At 45.4% G+C, this 21,771-nt stretch overlaps 1 protein-coding gene across 1 annotated transcript in view; it reads right to left on the reverse strand.

Annotated features, from left to right (window-relative positions):
• Positions 1-328: 328 nt before the first annotated feature.
• osgn1 (oxidative stress induced growth inhibitor 1) overlaps positions 329-21,771 on the reverse strand; it is a 44,800-nt gene continuing 23,357 nt past the window's right edge. Inside the window, exons 3-8 of the mRNA XM_084316198.1 lie at positions 16,152-16,288; positions 15,680-15,871; positions 8,096-8,187; positions 4,628-4,827; positions 3,080-3,423; positions 329-2,301 (exon numbers count right to left, since the gene is read on the reverse strand). Of these exons, the coding sequence (XP_084172324.1) occupies positions 1,711-2,301; positions 3,080-3,423; positions 4,628-4,827; positions 8,096-8,187; positions 15,680-15,871; positions 16,152-16,288 (1,556 nt within the window). The 3' untranslated portion in view covers positions 329-1,710. The remainder of the gene's footprint in view (positions 2,302-3,079; positions 3,424-4,627; positions 4,828-8,095; positions 8,188-15,679; positions 15,872-16,151; positions 16,289-21,771) is intronic.

Below are 21,771 nucleotides of genomic sequence, written 5' to 3' on the forward strand. Positions count from 1 at the left end.
TGCATTTCCGACTCTGCACTTACCCACGACTGTGGGATTGAACCAGAGGTGTGATGCCTTTGAAAATGTTGAAAAAACATGGGCGTCAAAATGAGACCAATCGCAACTCTTCAAACATGGATTTGGAGATGCAAGGTACAACTACAACAACACAACTGTAATTTTTTTTTAAATAAAATCTAGTGAAGGAATTAAGTAGCTGAAAAGCTTTGTTTTTGTACATCAGTACATCATAACAGAATTTAAAAGACCAAAAATCTGTCTATAATCCTTAATGTGTACGTAAACTGTTGAGTATTTACAACAAAAAAAGATCACATAGGCTAGATCATTGAAAAAATACATATTTTTAATCCAGTTTATGGAAAGTATCTCTCTTTGTGATTAAACACATCATTAATTTTCAGCAGAGCCAAATATTCAGAATCAGAAGCCTCTTTATTGTCATAGCATGTACGTAGTAGTTTGTCTCAAGTTCGGAATCTGAGTCATTCAAGTAGGAGGAATGATAGATAACCCAACTCTGTCTTGCCTAGTTGCCTTGCTTCTTGGCAAGCAGAGAAGGTAGTTATTGCTGCCTTTCATGTGAATAAAATCATACAAATATACAGAATAACAAACATCAAACAAAACACACGCAAAAACAACACAACACAAATACTATACAGAGAATTGGGGATGTAACCCCAAACAATTTCTTGGTTATGGAGAACCCGTAAAGTGAACCTTTAATGGCAAATGTAGTTGAGAAAATTATCCTTACATGTAAATGTATTTTTAACAATGGAAAACCCGTAAAAAATGCAGCGCCAGCGTGCGGCTGGTGTCACATGGGTAATTTGGCTGTGAAGTCACGCTGCTGACATATGAGATGTTAAAGTGTAACTAGAAAGGTTTGTGTGTCAAGGCTCAGTGGGGCTTTTTGTTTGATGGAATCGAATAAGGCTGTTGCGACCGTCTCCCCGTTGCCTTGGGGATGCGGTTCTCGGCTACATGTCAACATGACCTACTCTGCTGTGCTGCCCGGGGGGTCGCTGGCTGAAGAACCAGCCATCCTATCCACCTCTCTCTCTTTTTCGACGACTGTTTGTTGAAATCAGTTTCTCTGCCTGTCCTGATCTCTCTCTTTCTGTCTGTTTCTATTCCCGTTTCTGTGTCTCACTCACAGCCTATTTCCCTCCTCGCTCTCTCACAGTGTCTTGCATTACCTTTCTGTCTCCCACCTCACTCTCCTCTCTCTCTCTCTCCCCTCTGTCGCTCCCCTCGGATTTGCTGACCCCATTTCTCTGGTAGTGGCCATGTCTCTCTCTGACTTTCTCTACTGACTTTATGTTATAGACTGCAGTGCGCCAAAGCCGTTTGCTAGATCAGTAGGTACCCGACCAAACCAGTAGATACCAGACCAAACCAGTAGATCAGTAGATACCAGACCAAACCAGCAGATTAGTAGATACCAGACCAAATCTGTAGATCAGTAGATACCAGACCAAACCAGTAGATTCCCGACCAGATCAGTAAACACCAGAACTGTAGATATACCAGACCCGTAGATACTATAGCAGTCTAGTCCAGTTGAGCCCAGTTCCTTTCTGGGTTAGACGCAGCTAGCCTAGATATCAGTGCAGAAAAGGCTACAAAAGACCAGATCATATCAGTTCAGTTCAGCCCATCATCAGTCCACAGTGGTCTTTCCTTCTATCCAATAGAACCCTATGAGTCCAGGACCTCAGTCTCTGTTTGTCCGTCTGCTTGCCTATCTTTCAGTCCGACCAACCTGCCCGCAGCAGAATACGATCTTTCTCCCTCCCTCTCCTCTCTCTGTCTTCTGGCCAAGTCACTCACGATGGCCAGGGCTCCTCCTTTCAGGAAACGGACAAAGTTCTCCCCCACCAAGGGTCCCATGGCATACAGGCCGGGTCCCTCCGCCGTCACCACCTCGGACGTATACGGGTCCACGTCTAGAGGGTTCCGTCGGCATGTGACGGGCTCGTGTGGGTTCACGGCCAGCGTCCGCCCATTGTCAGGCAGGAAGGACAGGTTGGGGTGGGCGCCAATCAACACCAGCGCCATGGACACCTGGACCACTGTCCGATGCCCGGAGTCGGACTCCAGGACGCACTTGCGGTCGGGTCGGAAGGCGACGACGCGGTGGCGTGGGAAACTGAGGTAGCCAGGGTAGGAGGAGGAGGAGGAGTGGAGGGGAGGAGAGGAGGGTGCCGAGGGGGAGGAGGGAGAGTTGAGATGGTGGTTTTGAGGAGCAGGAGAGTCTTGGTGCTGTTGTTGGGTCATCATCTGATGTACCTGGAGATGACAGCAGAACATATTAATACTAGAAGGTTTACTTTATTCTATAACAGCAGAACATATAAATACCAGAAGGTTTACTTTATTTTATAACAGCAGAACATATTAATACCAGGTTTACTTTATTCTATAACAGCAGAACATATAAATACCAGGTTTAATTTATGTTATAACAGCAGAACATATTAATACCAGAAGGTTTACTTTATGTTATAACAGCAGAACATATTAATACCAGAAGGTTTACTTTATTTTATTACAGCAGAACATATTAATACCAGGTTTACTTTATGTTATAACAGCAGAAAATATTAATACCAGAAGGTTTACTTTATTTTATAACAGCAGAACATATTAATATCAGTAGCTCTACTTTATTTTATAACTGCAGAACATATTAATACCAGTGGCTCTACTTTATTTTATAACTATTATATAACTACTATTTTTTACTTCCTATTGTTTGCTTTGTTTTTACCTCGACTTTTAACTGCCTTGCTTTGTTTTTATGATCTGTAAGGTGACCTTGGGTGGCCCCAAATACAATTTATTATTTATTATTGTTAGTAGTGTTTGTTTATTTTGAAGATTATGTTTATGGCACTGCGGCTGTGTTATATAGGTTATAGGTATGTTAGGTTATACCTTAGACAAGAGAGGGAGAAAAGAAAAGCTGAACAGAATAAAGCAGCGTGATGTGAGGGCTTTTAATACAAAACTGCTGATACACCAGGAAGTACCCTGTCTATGCATTCTAGTTCTACCTTCTGCTCACCTTGTGGTACTCTGGGTACAGAAGCTTGGGCAGCTGGTTGAAGATGAGTGCCGGGTCCGTAACAGAGCGGCGGAAGGCATGGTAGACCGGTGTGTTCAGGTGGTGGGCGGCCAATACCGCGTCGGCTGCTGTAAGTCCCGCCCCCACAATGAGCACAGGGTCGGATGATTGGTCTAGTTCCCCGCGAGAGATGGCGGCCTCCAGTTCCCAGAAGGAATGACAGACGTAGGAGAGGGACTCACCCTCCACCCCTAGTCGGGCAGGGATGTCATGGGTCCCTGTGGCCAGAACCACGTTGTGGGCATACAGGGAGAAGGGAACCTCCTTGGATACACTGGAGCCATCTAAGAAAGGAGGAGAGGAGAGAAAAGGAGAGGTTAAGAAGGTAAATATGTGTATGTGTGTGTGCAGGGATGCAATGGCTCCCAGTGGCCAGTACTGGACAAGGTTGATCGTTATTTGATGCTTTTAATTGCCAATTTTCTTACTGTGCTGTTCTGCGGAATTAATATAGGTTGGACTTAGGCCTGCCGTGATAAGCAATAAATCGATTAATTGCCGCGATAATAAAAATTAATGCAATGATTTTGACGGGCGCGATTAATTGCTATTTGCGCGTTTGTTTTAATGAGGCGGAACCAGTGCCCCTTGTCAGTCACTGTCCGTGTGGGGGGCCGCTGGCCTTACTACAGAGCACAGCACGGGAGCTCCGTGGGGCAGTAGCAACGCCACATATAGCTTAACTACATTTCTCAATGGTGTTGCTCCTTTTAACCAAGTAGCGTTATTTATAGTGTAACGTTAGCTATTTTTAGACCCAAGTAGTTACTCGCTACTGCCCGGAGAAACTGGACTGCTAAATAAAGATGAAAGATCGAGTGTTGATTCTCATTCAATGCTAACAACATTAGCTAAATAGCTAACAAACGAAATACAACGTATAGCATAGCTACAACACAGAATAACGTTAATACAATTACATGCATCATTGTTTACAATGAACGGGTGGGGCTAGTCAAAGGACTGGACATGGGGACAAGTTAAACATGAATTCATTTATTATAACGTAGTAGGTAGTTTCGAGTCATGCTGCAGTGCCTACGCACCACAGCTATTCTATTATATACTGCTTTGACGCTTCCTCCTCATCGTTGATTGCCTGTAGTAGCTGCATCTAACGTTAGTAGCTAACGTTAAAACTAACCTAAAGTTAGTTGTTCACCAACAATCTCAATATTTGTTTTATCATTAGCTCAAAAACACAGAACCGGACGAGACAAGTTGGCCGCTCATAGGTGCCGCTAGGATAATAACAACAATACTTCCGGTCCGGTCGGTGGGCTTCAAAATAAAAGTCTAAAACACCGGAAAAGACGGAGCGGTGGGCTTCAAAATAAAAGTTTGGGAAATAAATTTTGCAAAAAAAATTCTCTAACCGGTCGCAATAATATCGCTTATCGCGATATTTTCGGGGGCAATTAATCGCCCAGCAAAATGTGTTATCGTGGCAGGCCTAGTTGGACTAGTGTGCATGTATGTCCGTCCTACCTGCCAGCTCCTCTCCCTCTCTCCGCTGCAGTCCTGTTACTCTCCAGCAGGGTGGTGCTCCGTCCTGGTTGCTGGGCTGCCGGGTTACCGAGGTAACAGTGGTTCCGCAGGCAAAACTCTGCCCCAGTGACATCTGGGTAACGTAGTGCTGGTAGTATGAGGCGATCTCTGCGGGCGTGGCGCGATCATTGCGCACGTTCCTGTAAGACAGTCTCTGTGTTATTCTTTCCCTCTGCACAGATCACACAGTAAGATCTAAAACGGAAGTATGATTAAATTTAAAGGCCGGTGTCTACATTCAAACCCAGAAAACAGGAACCACGAGACATGGTATGTCGTGACTCGTATGTCGGTTGAGCCATTGTTATTTCTTGTGTTGTTATGGTTACGAATTTCCATTTCATGCAAATGTACTAGACCAGGGGTTCTCAAGGATTTGATGACTAAGGGCCAATGAGGGCCTCCCAAAAAAAACTGAACAATTCTCGCAAGTCATACACAACTCTTGAGGTGTCTAGTTTCCATGCAACCAGTAGCCTAGCAAGCTTTCAACAAGCTGTCATTCCTAACTTGACAGCTTAGTCCAGGGGGGGGGGGCAGTTTTACCTTCAGAAGCAGAGTACTGAGTGATTGTAGGTTGGCTTAAAACTGTATTAGAATCAGACCAAATTGAACACGTGCATTTACGCCTCAACAACTCATCATGGGCCGCCATTGGCCCGCAGGCACCACTCTGAGAATGCCTGTGCTAGACAATAGAGTTTACTTATTTCATTCTATCTCAACTTTCATTGCATAAACAAAACCAATACGCATGTGTGAGAGTTCACACACACATTACTATCCTTGTAATAACTTCTTGCATTGCAAGAGGAAATAAACGTGGGCCCATTTAGAATGTTTATGTTGTCATATTTGAAAGGTCTATAAAGAAGCAGAAATCAAGCAGGCCGTTCACCAAACCTGGGTTCAAATCCTGCAGGTGATATTTTCAACTACTACTACTACTTTTAAAGGTATATTCCACGTGACTACTTCTCCAAGTACTAAAACTACTACCACAAACTACTACTATTGTTATACAAGTACCACTACTACTAGACCTGGACACCCGTAGTAACACTCTAGCAACAACTTGGAACACTCTAACAACCACCTATAACACCATAGCAACACCCTAGCAACTACCTAGAATTCCATATCCACCACCTAGCAACACCCTAGCAATCACCTGGAACACCTTAGCAACCACCTAGCAACATCCCAGTGACCACCTAGAACACCATCGGGAGGTGTAGTGGTTACGTCATTGCCGTTTTTCGTGTTCCACCCTCTGTCCAACGCAATGTATTTCCCCATTGCCCATTTCTAAATCGTCTCGTTTATAAACAAATAAAGCATTAACATTTGCATGGTGTACCTTTCTGTGCTTATTCATCCACAATCTATAGCTCAACATGAAAATATTCGCAATTAATAATAAAAAAAAAAAATCGCCAAATTTTATTTCAACAAAAAATGCTTAAATTTTTTTTAGTGATAGAAGGGAACTCATTTTGTGCATTTTCAATTTCCATGCGGCAGAATTGTTACAATAGCCGATAATCCATTTTCCCAATGATAAATCCCTATACGGGTGGACCTTGCGGGCGGTCCAAAGCGACGTCAGACTACACCTCCCTATAGCAAACCCCTACTGATGTTGCTGGTTTAATTTGGTCCAATTGCTCTAGAACAGGGGTTCCCAAACTTTTTCAGCTCGAGACCCAAAAGAGAAATTTGGTGTTTCCCCGGGACCCAAACTTAAAAAAATACATCATGAATTGCCATAACATACATTTATAAACTACTGATAAAGAACACAACAAACCATGAAATTCAAATGTATATGAAATGTATTTATTTAATTATAAAAGTACATCACAGCAATAATCAGAGTATAATGTTAAGTTTCTCACCACCTCATAACATATGTACATACAATTTTGTAACACTTTTAAATTAACAAACATGTTCTACTCTCCTTTCTATTTCTCACCCCTTTTTCAACTCTCCATTTCTTACCCCCTCCCTCCGTCCCTCAACCTTAAACCCCAACATTGAGCAACATTCTGATTAATTTGTACTGACTTATTTAAAAATTATACTGACCTGACATCATGCTAGAAGGGGTATAATATTTCATCTATGGCACAATGAAATCTAATGAGAGGTATGTGGCTGGTTGAAGTTTTCTTCTCTATTCTGAGGTCATGCTGAGCATTTAGTCTTTTTCTGTATTTGTTTTTCAGGTATGCTAGAGTAGAAACCCCAGATTCACATAAGTATGTGGTGCCAAACTGAATCAACACATCTACAGCAAAAAAAAAAAAAAAAAAATTATATTTTTTTTATTGGCGACCCAATAAAAATGGGTCGCGACCCATAGTTTGGGAAACGCTGCTCTAGAAAGTGCAATTCTACAAAGCGGCATTCCTGGTGACAACAAGGCCCTGATAGACAATGACCAAGGTATGAGACCAGATGAACGCATGATGTAGAGAAACTAGTCAATCCAGTCTCATGTCTTTGTCCTAAATGATAGACAATGACCAAGGTATGAGACCAGATGAACGTATGCCATTCAGTAATAAAGACACTTGACATGGGCAGGAAAATACTTTGTGGAAATGTATTTATTTGTTTCACGGGATAAACCCCTTGAGATGTAGCATCTCATTTTCAACCCTTACAACCCTTTATTTCTCATATTCTAACAACACTGAAATGTGAAAATATGTTTATTTTATTTCTTCATGTATTAACTTGTTGATAATTTATCATTATTGCATAATGTTATATTTTGTACATTATCTTGTGACCATAAATGCATGCACACAATGTACCTTATATTACAACATGATTTTGTTATACCATTATAAGGTATAAGGTATTTTAATTAAATTAAACTTCCACAACATGAAAATGTTTTCACCTACTCTCTCCTATGCCTAGATGTATTGTATAGTACTAGGATTGCAAAATGATACCCTTAAATTCAATCTTGTAGGTCAAACAAGCCAAAGTATCGCATAACAAATTAATTCACTGGCCACTTCAAGTGTAAATCTGGATGGTGGTGGGTATGATGGATAATAATATATAACATAGATTGTGAGTCAGATTTTAACCTGAAACATATCATGAATGCATGGTGTCTTTGTCAGCTATGCCACCGGGTTTAACCAAGGCATGGAATGAAAGTAACATCTCTGGTCTCAGTAACCTGCTGTGAAACATGCCAACATGGGGCCTCCCGCTGGGTTGCTCATCTAATTGGTGTGACATGTAATCTCCAATCAAGTTTATGTTATTCACTTCATACAGCACGTAGGGTACAGATACTGCTTCTAATAAGTAGAGAGGACAAACAGACAGAAAAATGGACAGACACATGATTTTGGAGTGTGTGTGTTGTAGTGAACCAACCTGCGTTTTTCCCTCATCCAGTCTTTCAGCTTTAGTCCAGGCAGTTCCATCCAGTTAGCGAGACTCAGAGTTAACATGGAACCTTCCATAGCCTGGGAACACACACACATTGCTCATGAGAATCTATGTATTATTGTAAACCTTCTTTCATCATTATTTATTCAATAGGCTGTGTGACACCAATACACACACACACAAACACACACACACACACACACACACACACACACACACACACACACACACACACACACACACACACACACACACACACACACACACACACACACACACACACACATTTAGTTTGTTTTTATATGCATGTAATTAGAATGCTGATGTAAAGAAATTCACAAACAATGCAATATAAACATCCCTTAGTCATAGCACAATGTCTTGCAAATTCGCTTGTGTTGAAAAATAACTACCACCAGCCTACCACCAGGGTTAGAGCCTTCTTTCTTCTTGAAAGTATGAAAGTATTTGTCTTTATTGTGAGGTTGAGTTGGAGACACAGGTCCTGGCATAATGCAGTCCCAGGCTAGCAGGGGTGGATCCTGAAGGATGTGTCCTACGTACATCTGCTAGTGCTTTTTTTTTTTTTTGCCTTTCTACCTTTTTCTCCCAACCCCAATTTAGTTGTTATGTAAATTCCCTCCTGGTAGTTGCGCTGCCCTTACTGTTGGTCTGGGGAGGGTGTAGAGTACCAGATGACTCCTCTGATACATGTGGTGTCGCCGGCCGCAAGGAGTTTCACTGGGAGAGCAGAATGCGTGCAGAGGTTCACGCCATCGCCCCCAGATCGCCTCCCTGATGAACAGGCGCCCTGACCGAGCAGTAGGAGTCACTATTGCTACGACCAGGACTCATACCCCACTGGCTTCCCACCCGTGAACACTGCCAATTGTGTTCATAAGGACGACGGAACCTGGATCTCTGCAGTGCTTAGGCCTCTATACTACCCAGCCACACCTCTGCTAATGTCTTTAATGAAAACAAAATTACTGCCTGCTTACTGCACTCCTGACCTGCCACAGTGTATCAATCCTTTATGCAGTATAATTACCATTTGCATCAGTACAATAAGGATTCAACAAGGGGAAGGTGTCAACGGCACATCCTTCAATTATGCAAAGTATTGTGTTTCCATGCCATTTCCACAAGAACAAATCTTACCCGTAGCTGTCAATGTAGGTCTACCCAAGAACTATGAATACTTTGAATACTGTATTGGTGAACTTTGAATACTGCATTCCAAAGTCATTGGGCCTGTATTTATGTGAATAACATGTGATACACGGGCATAATATTACTATTCAGGCTCAGAGCTCCTGAAATACTAGTCTCCTGAAATACCATATATCCTCCCTTCAGTGTACCAGCCTCCTGAACTACCAGTCTCCTGAACTACCATATATCCTCCCCTCAGTGCACCAGTCTCCTGAACTACCATATCCTCCCTTCAGTGCACCAGTCTCCTGAACTACCATATATCCTCCCTTCAGTGCACCAGTCTCCTGAACTACCAGTCTCCTGAACTACCATATATCATCCCTTCAGTGCACCAGTCTCCTGAACTACCAGTCTCCTGAACTACCATATATCCTCCCTTCAGTGTACCAGTCTCCTGAACTACAATCTATCCTCCCCTCAGTGTACCAGTCTCCTGAACTACCATCTATCCTCCCTTCAGTGTACCAGTCTCCTGAACTACCATCTATCCTCCCTTCAGTGTACCAGTCTCCTGAACTACCATCTATCCTCCCTTTAGTGCACAAGTCTCCTGAACTACCAGTCTCCTGAACTACCATCTTTCCACTGGTTTAGGCTCCAAGGCAAGGACAACCCACTGTAACTAGCAGAACCATGCCTGCAGAAAGCTGGCCTGCAGCCAGGTGGTCCTGCTAATCCCCATGCTAGTGGTTATGGTGTGACACCAATGGCTAATCTCTTTCCTCTGAAAATTGCAGTATATAGTAGGTAAATTATGAGAGGAATGTAGGCTGGAGTCCAACATACTCCCCGGTACGGAGAATGACCTGGAGCTTAAGGTCAGTGGCAGTGACAATCACTGCACTGTGATTGCCACGCCTCTTATTGGGAGAAAGACTAAACAGGGGAGTAAAAATATAAACGTCCTGTTGACAGTTATGGGCCTTAATAACGACGAGATGGTGTCTGGGTAGTGTAAAGGTAAAAGCACTTGGGGAGAAAATGGGGGAAAGAAAAGAAAAGGAATGGCGACATTTGTGTTTCCCCTCAAAAGTACCTAGATGTTATCGCGAGTAGAGCCAAAGTGCCCGCATGGGATGCGTCGCTCTGATGTATAGTAGGCCAGGAATGGGTCGTTGGACTGTAACCAGGACTAGTTAACCACACAGATATATCGGAACACTGATATTATTGGCAGGTTTATGCCTATACTTTTGTATTATTAATGTAAGGTTTGGTTCTTTCCCCACCACGGGCTTCTTGAAGTACTGTGATGATTGGTCCGCTGCTCACCCACTCGCTCTGTTCCTTTAAGTTTTCTGTTAATCATTGCATTCCCCTATTCACACGCTTCTTCCCATAGACGTCGTTGATTGGTGCTCCCCCAACCACACGCTTGTCAATCACATCCCTCAGCTGTCACTGCTTGTCAATTAAGCATTCCCTGATTATTTATACCCCGTTTCCCCATTCAAGTTTTGTTGGATCGTTTTGATATTTCAGTTGCATTCGCCGTTCCTGCTGCCTGCTGTTGTTTCCCTGTGCTTTGCCTCCAGGATATTCAAGAAGTATTCCTCTTGGACACCCTTTCCCTGTGGCGACGCGCTCGCTCCGTTCTGTTCCAACGCTCTTTACGCACAACGCCTGGGTGAGTTTTTTATGACTGTCTTTGATCCAATTCCGTTTTTCGTGTGTTTATATAACACTGAAGATTTCCAGCTTTTTATCAGACAGTCACTCACCCAGCGTTTAGCCTTTTTTGGATTGTTTCATTGGGATAATATTTTGGCCTAACATCTCCCACTGTGTGTTTACACACCGAAGATATTATCACATTGGATTTGTATTTTGGGACTTCGCTCACAGTGTTTATTTTGCACCGAAGATATTATCACATTGGATTTGTATTTTGGGACTTGGCTCACAGTGTTTATTTTGCACCGAAGATATCTATCACTTGGGATTGTGTTTGGAACGTTACTCACAGTGTGTATTTACACCGAAGATTCAGTCACTTGTATAACTCTGTTTTCGGGTACAAGTCACCTCTCCTGTTCACCTGCTCTGTTCCACCTGTTAACTCGCTCCCTCTCTCTCTCTCGGTCCCGCAACCACCTCGGAGATTCTGCCGAGAGAAGTCTGCAGAGCGGCTCTGACGTCAGCGTCTGCTTCCCCTGACTACCATCCCGGGAGAAGCTGCAGAGCAGCAACATTCATCCTTGCTTGTATTCCGGTCTTTGTTTGAACTCTTCCAAGTCTGTGCTGTTTATTTAGTCTTAATAAACAAGCCCTTGTTTTTGGCAACTCTGAATCCTACTCTCTTGTGTCGTTGCGTTTGGGGTCGGTGTCAAACCATAACATTACGATCCAACCAATATGACGACCCCAGCCGACACAGAGAGAGTCGTCACCTTGGGCATCGAGGGGGTGGTAAGGCGTGCCCTACGCTTCCATCGCGCTCCAGGCAAGGTACCGGTTCATCGTCTCTTTGTCCCCAACTCAGTCCGGTCCCGGGTCCTCCAGTGGGGCCATACCAGCCGGTTCGCCTGCCACCCGGGCGTTCATCGCACGTTCTCCTTCCTGGCTCGTCGATTCTGGTGGCCCACCATGAGGAGCGACGTCAAGGAGTTCGTACTGGCCTGCGCGGTCTGCGCCCGCAAGAGAGTCAGCACAGCAGCGGCAGTCCAGTTAGAGTCAGCCAGGGAACACAGCCTACAGCTAGATGCGGCTGCGGCAGCTGTACTGGAACTCAGGGAGCAGGTCCAGCTTATTCAAGGGTCCCTGGCCGCTCTGGCAGGACAACAATCTGGTATTCTCGTTCAGCTTCACACGCTGTGCGACACCGTTAACGCTTTACTTCCCTCACTTCCTTCAGGAGCATTACCCGCAGCCCCAGCAGTTCCCACGCTTCCCGATCCCGCACCTCGGGAACCCCGTCTCTCCGTCCCACGGCTGTTCGATGGTAATCCCGAGGAGTGTGCCACATTCATCATGCAATGTGAGTTGGTTTTCCGTCATCAACCAAGTCGATTCACTTCTAGAGGGGCCCAAGTGGCCTATATGACAAACTTGCTTTCAGGCCGGGCTGCCCAGTGGGTCACTTCCTCCTGGGCAATGGATGCAGATTTTGTTTTCTCCTATCCAGACTTCGTGGCTGAGCTCCGCAGGGTGTTCCACCATCCAGCCCGTGGTCTGGACCCTGGAGCCCGGTTGGGTACCTTCCGACAGGGGAGCGGCGGGGTAACAGACTACGTCCTGGAGTTTCGACTGGCGGCGGTGGAGAGTGGTTGGAGCGACCCAGCACTTCGCCTAACCTTCATGAGGGGGCTCAGTGTCGCAGTCAGGGACCAGCTCGCGACCCGGGAGGAGCCTAACTCCCTCGAGGACCTGTTCAGCCTCGCCATTCGCATCGACGGACGCCTCCAGGAGAGAAGACGTGAGAGAACCCGACGGGGACCCCCAGACGTACCCCCCCGAGGACCACGACCTCGAGGAGGATTTCAGTACCCCAGACGTACCCCCCGAGGACCACGACCTCGAGGAGGTTTTCTGTACCCCAGACGTACCCCCCCGAGTACCACGACCTCGAGGGGGTTTTCAGGGAGTCCAGGGCTCAGGTCTTTCCGCCTCGCCGGCCTTACGACTGTGCCATCGACCTCCGCTCAGGGGCTCCCTTTCCCGGCGGCCGCCTCTACAGTGCTGACCGCCCTGCCCCCTCCGTGACTGGTGGGTTTGTTCCCTCCCGAGCCGTGACCGAGGAGGAACCCATGCAGCTGGGACGCAACCGCCTTAGCCCGGCCGAACGGGAGTCCAGGCTCTTCTCCGGCCGTTGCCTCTACTGTGGCCGGGATGGACACCGTGTCTCCAATTGCCGGGCCCGGCCAAGAGGACCAGGCTCGCCGGGACCCCGGGAGATCCTGGTGAGCCGTCTTTCCTGTTCCCCCACCCGTGCACCACCCAACCGTCTGGCGGACGTCACCCTAGCCTGGGCGGACCAGCGGGCGACGGTGGGTGCACTCATGGACTCTGGTGCTGATGGGAGTTTCATGGACGTTGGGTTTGCCACCCGGGCCAACATTCCACTTGAGGACCTCGAGAGGCCCTTGGAGGTCTTCGCAATGGATCATCGCCGCCTGGCTGACGTCACTCAACGCACCTGTCCAGTCCTTCTCACCGTTGCTGGTGACCACGTTGAGAGGCTCCAGTTTTTCGTCACCAGCTCTCCTCTTGTCCCTGTGGTCCTGGGCAGGCCCTGGCTCGCGCTGCACGAGCCCCACATCGCCTGGTCCTCCGGTACCATCAAGGGGTGGAGCTCCTCCTGTCGTGCCCGGTGTCTTCGGGTGCCGTCCAGCCCCCTCACCGGGTCCCAGTCCCCGTCTCCGGCCTCCCTCGCCGGTCCTCTGTCCCCGTGCCCGGCCTCCGCTGTCGGGCCCCAGTCCCCGTCTCCGGCCTCCCTCGCCGGTTCTCTGTCCCTGTGCCCGGCCTCCGCTGTCGGGCCCCAGTCCCCGTGCCCGGCCTCCGCTGTCGGGTCCCAGTCCCCGTCTCCGGCCTCCCTCGCCGGTCCTCTGTCCCCGTGCCCGGCCTCCGCTGTCGGGCCCCAGTCCCCGTCTCCGGCCTCCCTCGCCGGTTCTCTGTCCCTGTGCCCGGCCTCCGCTGTCGGGCCCCAGTCCCCGTGCCCGGCCTCCGCTGTCGGGTCCCAGTCCCCCTCTCCGGGCCTCTATCTTTGTCCCCCTCTCCAGTGCCCCTGATCGCCGGCTTCCTTCTGTCCCGTCCGGGCAGGCCGGGGCCGAGTGGGTCGCCGGGTGGCTCCCGTGGAGGGGGGGGTACTGTAAGGTTTGGTTCTTTCCCCACCACGGGCTTCTTGAAGTACTGTGATGATTGGTCCGCTGCTCACCCACTCGCTCTGTTCCTTTAAGTTTTCTGTTAATCATTGCATTCCCCTATTCACACGCTTCTTCCCATAGACGTCGTTGATTGGTGCTCCCCCAACCATACGCTTGTCAATCACATCCCTCAGCTGTCACTGCTTGTCAATTAAGCATTCCCTGATTATTTATACCCCGTTTCCCCATTCAAGTTTTGTTGGATCGTTTTGATATTTCAGTTGCATTCGCCGTTCCTGCTGCCTGCTGTTGTTTCCCTGTGCTTTGCCTCCAGGATATTCAAGAAGTATTCCTCTTGGACACCCTTTCCCCGTGGCGACGCGCTCGCTCCGTTCTGTTCCAACGCTCTTTACGCACAACGCCTGGGTGAGTTTTTTATGACTGTCTTTGATCCAATTCCGTTTTTCGTGTGTTTATATAACACTGAAGATTTCCAGCTTTTTATCAGACAGTCACTCACCCAGCGTTTAGCCTTTTTTGGATTGTTTCATTGGGATAATATTTTGGCCTAACATCTCCCACTGTGTGTTTACACACCGAAGATATTATCACATTGGATTTGTATTTTGGGACTTGGCTCACAGTGTTTATTTTGCACCGAAGATATCTATCACTTGGGATTGTGTTTGGAACGTTACTCACAGTGTGTATTTACACCGAAGATTCAGTCACTTGTATAACTCTGTTTTCGGGTACAAGTCACCTCTCCTGTTCACCTGCTCTGTTCCACCTGCACTCTGAGTTAACTCGCTCCCTCTCTCTCTCTCGGTCCCGCAACCACCTCGGAGATTCTGCCGAGAGAAGTCTGCAGAGCGGCTCTGACGTCAGCGTCTGCTTCCCCTGACTACCATCCCGGGAGAAGCTGCAGAGCAGCAACATTCATCCTTGCTTGTATTCCGGTCTTTGTTTGAACTCTTCCAAGTCTGTGCTGTTTATTTAGTCTTAATAAACAAGCCCTTGTTTTTGGCAACTCTGAATCCTACTCTCTTGTGTCGTTGCGTTTGGGGTCGGTGTCAAACCATAACAATTAACCTAGTAATGACATCGGTTCATATCCACATTTTATTGGTGACTTCCAGTTATGATAAATCCATGAAATAAGTTATTTGACATAGAAATAAAGAATCTTATTTTTTCCATTAAAAGTTGAAAAGTAACCCGGAATTTACTCATTTACATTTAATTTGAAATTAACGGGAAATGAATTATAGACGGTTTCAAAGTGACAACAATCACATTCTAAAATGACCTACGTTTATTTCCTGTTCCTATGTTTGCTAATGGATTTTTTATTCCTTTGTGACCAAATTAACCATTCTATGTTGTCAGTAACTTACCAGTGACATGAAATATGAAAGAAAAACTATAATAGGTATGACAGGTTCTTAGATATGGATGACTCCCCATTCAAAGAGATAAAGGTCAGGTCTTGTTAGTCTTGTTAAACCCCATTATCAAAATGGTGGCAGTGAGACTTCTCTTTGCTTACATGCCATGCTCCGCCAGGTGGGCCTTTACCCAGCACCAGATGAGGGGTGGCACGCTCTGGCTCATATCGCCATGTCAACGTTGATGCATAGTCCAATCCAAAGTCACTGTCGGGGAGCAGCAGCGAATCAAAAAGCACTGCGACGGGATTGGATGAACGACCCTCCAGTCCTTCACACAAATACTCTAGGTCCTAGAGAGTTGTAGCGAGAGTGAGAGCGAGAGACAGAGACAGAAAGAGAGAGAGAGAGCTTGAGCTTGCAACCTTAAGACAGATGAAATGTTGTTATTATATTTTCACCATCTTGCTTGTGTGTCCTAACAACATCAACTCTCTCAAAACAGAGAGAGAAAGAAAGAGAGAGGGGGAGGAGGACAGAGAGAAAGAGAGAGGGGGACACACAGATACATAAGAGAAAGAGAACAAATGCAAGAGTCGGTGAGATGAAGAGAGAAATCTGAATGGTCTTGACCTGTTCCAGTAGTGATAAATGTGGTTGCTCTCGCAGCTTTCCCTGTAGTAAGGTGTTGGGGTGTGACTCCTCAGTTGACAGATAGGGGGTGTAGCCTGACAACAGGTAGGACAGACAAATCCCTGATGGCCCATTGCCTAAGAAACACAGAAGGACAGAGGGATGAAGAGAGTCAATGATAGAGACTTGGTAGATGATATATATATGTAGATATGTAGATAATACTAGATGATAATATATTTGGAGACCGTTTGATAGTTAAAGCACTATGTTTCAGCACTAAGATTGGCACCCTGTGGCCATGAGAGGTAATTTCACCATGTTTAAATATGGAGTATAACAGAAAGTCGCAACAAACAATACATTTTTCAATCAATCAATCAATTCAATCAATTTATTTAATGACCACCCAGCCAGGCTGGTGGAATTTAGTTTCAGTGCAGGTTTCATAGCAGTTCCAACATAAAAACATAAAAACATAGAACATATAACATCACTTACAGCGTACATAAAAGAAAACACAATTACATAGATACAGTTCAGAGTTTGTGAGTTTGTCCATGTCCATGTCAGCAGAGGTAAGGGGGGGTTGCGGGGGGTACTACAGGGGGGGGGGGGGTGCTACAGGGAGTTCAGTGTCCGTATGGCAGTGGGGAAGAAGCTGTTTTTGAACCGGGTTGTTTTGGTGGTCAGGGATCTGTAGCGCCTCCCGGAGGGCAGCAGCTGGAAGATGTGGTGTGCTGGGTGAGTGGGGTCGGAGATGATTTTCTTGGCTCTCCTGATTGTTATTTGGCGGTGGAGTGATTCGAGGGAAGGGAGGGGGTGCAGATTATTTTTGAGGATTTATTGATGATTCTTTGTAGTTTGTTTTTTGAGTGAGTGTCCAGATTGCTGTACCAAACAGTTATGGAGAAGGTGAGGATGCTTTGTATAATGGCCTGGTAGAAACGGAGCAAGAGATGTTTATTGACTCTGTATTTCTTAAGCTGGCGGAGGAAGAAGAGTCTTTGATTTGCTTTTTTGTGTATGTGGTCTGTGTTGGTTTTCCATTTGAGGTTATTGCTTATGTGAGTGCCGAGAAATTTGAAGGAATCTGTGGTGATTATGGGTTTGCCGGAGATGGATATGGGGGTTTTGGGGTTTGGCTGGCGTCTGAAATCTATGATGAGTTCTTGGGTTTTTGATGAGTTGAGAAGGAGGTTATTGTCTGTGCACCAGGTGAGTGTGTGGTTGATTTGTGTACGGTATTCTGTTTCGTTATTGTCTGTGATGAGGCCTATAAGGGTTGTGTCGTCTGCATATTTATATATTTTTACGGAGTTGTGGAGGGATATGAGCAGGTTGGTGTATAGGGAGAAAAGCCAGGGTGAAAGGACGCAGCCTTGGGGGGCTCCTGTGCTGAGATATAAAGGGTGGGATGTGATGTTATTTATTTTGACCTTCTGCTGTCTGTTGGAGAGGAAGCTGTGGATCCAGTGGCAGATGCAGGGGTTGATGTTCATGTCCAGAAGTTTATTGGTGAGTTTGGCTGGGATAATTGTGTTGAATGCGGAACTGAAGTCCATAACCAGAATGCGGGCGTATGAGTTGCGGGTTTCCAGGTGTTGCAGCAGGTGCAACACAAGCAAGGTAACTTTGGGAACTGTTTTACATTTGCATTGTTCACATTTTATGCTCTAGAATTGAGACTGTGGTCTTTTCTTTTTTACATTGGCCGTACCCGACCAGAAGAGCTTGTATGGGCAATTTATGCATTTTTTTTTTTTTTTTTTTTTTATTATTGCAAAACAAAAATTATTAAAAGTCAGTACTCAACACACAATGCATAATAAAACTAACAATCAAGGTGGCTAAAATGACATGCAAGTACAGAAACAGAAAACTAAAAAAAGTCTATAATAATATTTTACCGTATACAGTGTATATCCAACGAAATGACCAATTATACAAATGCCTTATACAGGATATACCCCTAATACCTATTTTCTAAAACCCTACACACATATGCTCCAGCTCGAACCCCCCCCCTCCCGGACCCCTCCTTGGATAGTACCTCCATTATCCCTCACTCCTAACCAGACACTACCATTATAAGCTAGCTTTTATTCTCTCCACCACTTCTAACCACATTGACATTTTGGATTCGTTGAGACCCAGAATTCTTGCTGTAGATATTTCTTGATAAATCACATCGAGATATGTAAGAAACCAAACCTTCCGGCACATTTTTTCCGGTTGAAACCAGCGTGATGCGATCAGTTTTTTAGCTACTGTGATACCCGATAAAACCAATCTCTTTAGCTGTGGATTTACTGCAAACTCAAAAACATCATTCAATAGTAATACAGAGGGGTGTACTGGTATATTCCAAGATACGAGTTTTGATAATTGATGGGTCACATCTTTCCAGAATGCCTTAACTGGTGGGCAGTCCCAATACATGTGCATAAATGTCCCTTCGTCTCCATTTGTACATTGGGAGCATTTTGAGTCTTGTTTAAGGCCCATTCTGTTCAGTCTTATAGGAGTCAAGTATGTCCTGTGAATATAGTTAAGATTGATTTGTTGATGGTCCGGGTTCCTTGATGTAAGACGGACATTTGCCCATGCTTCTTGCCAATCAAAGTCACTTTCCAGGTCTGGTATATCCCTCCTCCAGACAGAGTCTAGTTGGAGGGTTTCATACGAGGACGTTAGTAATTGATAATAAAAACCTGATACAAAACCTCTCAATGTTTCTCTTTCATAGAAGAATTTGTGGTATCTGTGGTGTTCAACTGGTATGTCTAATGGAACACCGTGAGACCTCAAACATAGGCGTAACTGTATGTAAAAAAGCCATGTGGACTCGGTGAGGTTAAACTTTGTGCATATTTCTCCATAACTACAAAAACCCTGGTTATTAAAAATATCCCCTAATGAGTGTATGCCTTGCTCTTCCCATATAGGGAATCTTATAGGACGTTTTTCAATTAAGAGTGCATTGTTATTGAATAAGGGAGTGTGATTATGCCATTTTTGTGGGTTAGGATATTTTTTGTGTGTTTCACGCCATATCCGGATTGCATGGGTAATTATGGGGCCAAATTTCCGCTCACAGTGCTTGATTGGTAGTTTAGTGTGTGCTATGTCCTTCAGTCTATGTGGGGCTACTATGTTTTCTTCCAATTTTCTCCAGGATACCAATGCCTGGGGATCAAACCATATTGTCAATGGTCTTAATGTGTATGCCTTAAAATATTGGAAAAAATCTGGAACTGCCATGCCACCGTCTGCTTTATTTCTCTGTGCGGTGGATCTTTTTATGCGAGGTGGTTTGTTATTCCAAATAAATTTGTATGGAGTGTAATCTTTTCCAGTAACCCTCTGGAGGGGGTAACGGTAGCATTGAACTGATGAAGTTGATTCTAGGTAGTACATCCATCTTAACTATTGATACCCTTGCCTGTACTGAGTTTTTAAGTTTTGCCCACCTGTCCAGGTCGTCTTTGATTTTGTTATGTATTTTTGTGTAATTGTGCTTCACCGTTTGTCTTATGGTGGGAAATATTTCCACACCCAAGCATCTAAAATGTTTTACCATGGGTATCTCACCTGGGAGGGTTGTATCTTTTTTTGCATGGGTGTTAAGTGGAATTTCATGGCTGTTATGCCATGGTCCAGCAAAGGTAAACAAAAGTCTCTGCTCAATGCTTTGCTGATGCAACCACCTAACCAGTGATGTAACGTTAGATCTGAAAAACAGGCCTTGGCAGTTGAGTACATTTTCTTGGTCAATGCAGCCACTGACCTATATACAGTGTGTGGTTGGGGGGGGGGGGTTACAGTAGGGTCAGGTTGTAATCTTTACTCACACACTGTGCTCGTAAATTAGGTTTCCGGTTCATACACATCTATTTTTTGTCGCAAATGTGTGTGAAATAACGCTTACACTGTCGAGCCCTGAGGAGTTATGACACAAGTCATCATGAGAATAAGAGCAAGGTGGCGCATGACTCAGCAGATCATGTCTACCATTGTGCACACAGACTCAGCATGCATGAGGACGTGCAAAACACAGACACACAATGGACCTATCTCAAACTCTGCCCTCTTTTCTTGATCCTCCAATCACAACTGTTGCTTTCCTCAGACAAGATAGGTCAATTGACAAATCAACTCTTGCTTAAAAAACCCTCTTCCTTCCTCTTGATAGTGGTTAGCTAGATCCAAAAGTGGGTTCCCACCCCCTGGTGTGCTGTGATAACTGTCGGTCTGTTTATTTAAAGATACAGTATAGTGATGTTTTAATTCAGTCATAAATTACTTATTGCTTATTTATAAAAAATACATTTTAAATGTACCTTAGATACTACTAATAGAATAGAATAGAAATACTTTTATTATCCCAAGGGAAATTTGACACTGCAAATCGCTCAACATTTAAACATTTAGACAGAACAGGTCACAAATAAGAATAACAAAACAAATCAAATCAAATTGCCTAAGATAAGAGTAGAATAAAATAGAATAAAAATGGAATAAAATACAGTAAATAAATACAGTAAAAATATACTGAGGTCTACAGTAGGTGTAATATTGCACAGTGCTGTTTCAAAACTAAGAGTCCAGGAAGATGGTAACTGTCACTCTGTGCTCAGTGATGCAGTGAGGCACAGTGATGCATTGTATAGTCTGATGGCTGTTGGAATGAAGGACTTCCTGTGCCGTTCAGTGCTGCATTTAGGTAGTGTGAGCCTGGCACTGAACATGCTTCTCCTGTCAGCCAAGTCTGTGTATAGTGGGTGGGAGGGGTTTTCCCTGATGGCCTGGAGCTTAGCAAGGCTCCTCCTCTCCGCCACCCTCGCTAGGGAGTCCAGCTCCACCCCAACCACGCTACTGGCCTTCCTGACCAGCTTATCCAGCCTGTTTGTGTCCCCTGCTCTCAGTCCGCTTCCCCAGCAGGTCACAGCGTACAAGAAGGCACCCGCCACCACAGACTCATAGAACATCCTCAACATCCTTGTACAGCCTTCTGAGGAAGTAGAGTCGGCTCTGGCCCTTCTTCTGCCTCTGCGTGTTTTGACCCGTTCAGTTTGTTGTCGATGTGCACACAGAGGTATTTGTACTCCTCAACCATGTCCACATCGACTCCCCTGATGGAAACGGGGGTCACAGGTGCACTCCTCCTCCTCCCCAGCTCCACAACCAGTTCCTTGGTCTTCGCCACATTTAGCTGCAGGTGTTTTTTATCGCACCATGTGACGAAGTCCACTACCAGTTCCCGGTATTCCCTCTCGTCACCGTCCTTTATACATCCCACTATCGCAGAGTCATCAGAAAACTTCTGAAGGTGGCAGGACTCTGACCGATAGTGGAAGTCGTTGGTGTAGACGGTGAAGAGGAAGGGAGAGAGGACTGTCCCCTGCAGGGCCCCGGTGTTGCTGACCACTGACCAGTCTGTCTGACACACAGCTCCGTAGGCACACGTACTGTGGTCTGCCCGTCAGATAGTCAACAACCCAGGACACCAGACACCACTACTACCATGTATGTATATATATATGTGTTTCATTATATACATTCATACCAATTATTCTCCTGTTCTATTCTCCATCCATCTATCATCCATTGCAACACG

This window comes from Notolepis coatsorum (genome assembly GCF_963971535.1).
Source record: "Notolepis coatsorum genome assembly, chromosome: 6".
NCBI classification, from domain to species: domain Eukaryota; kingdom Metazoa; phylum Chordata; class Actinopteri; order Aulopiformes; family Paralepididae; genus Notolepis; species Notolepis coatsorum.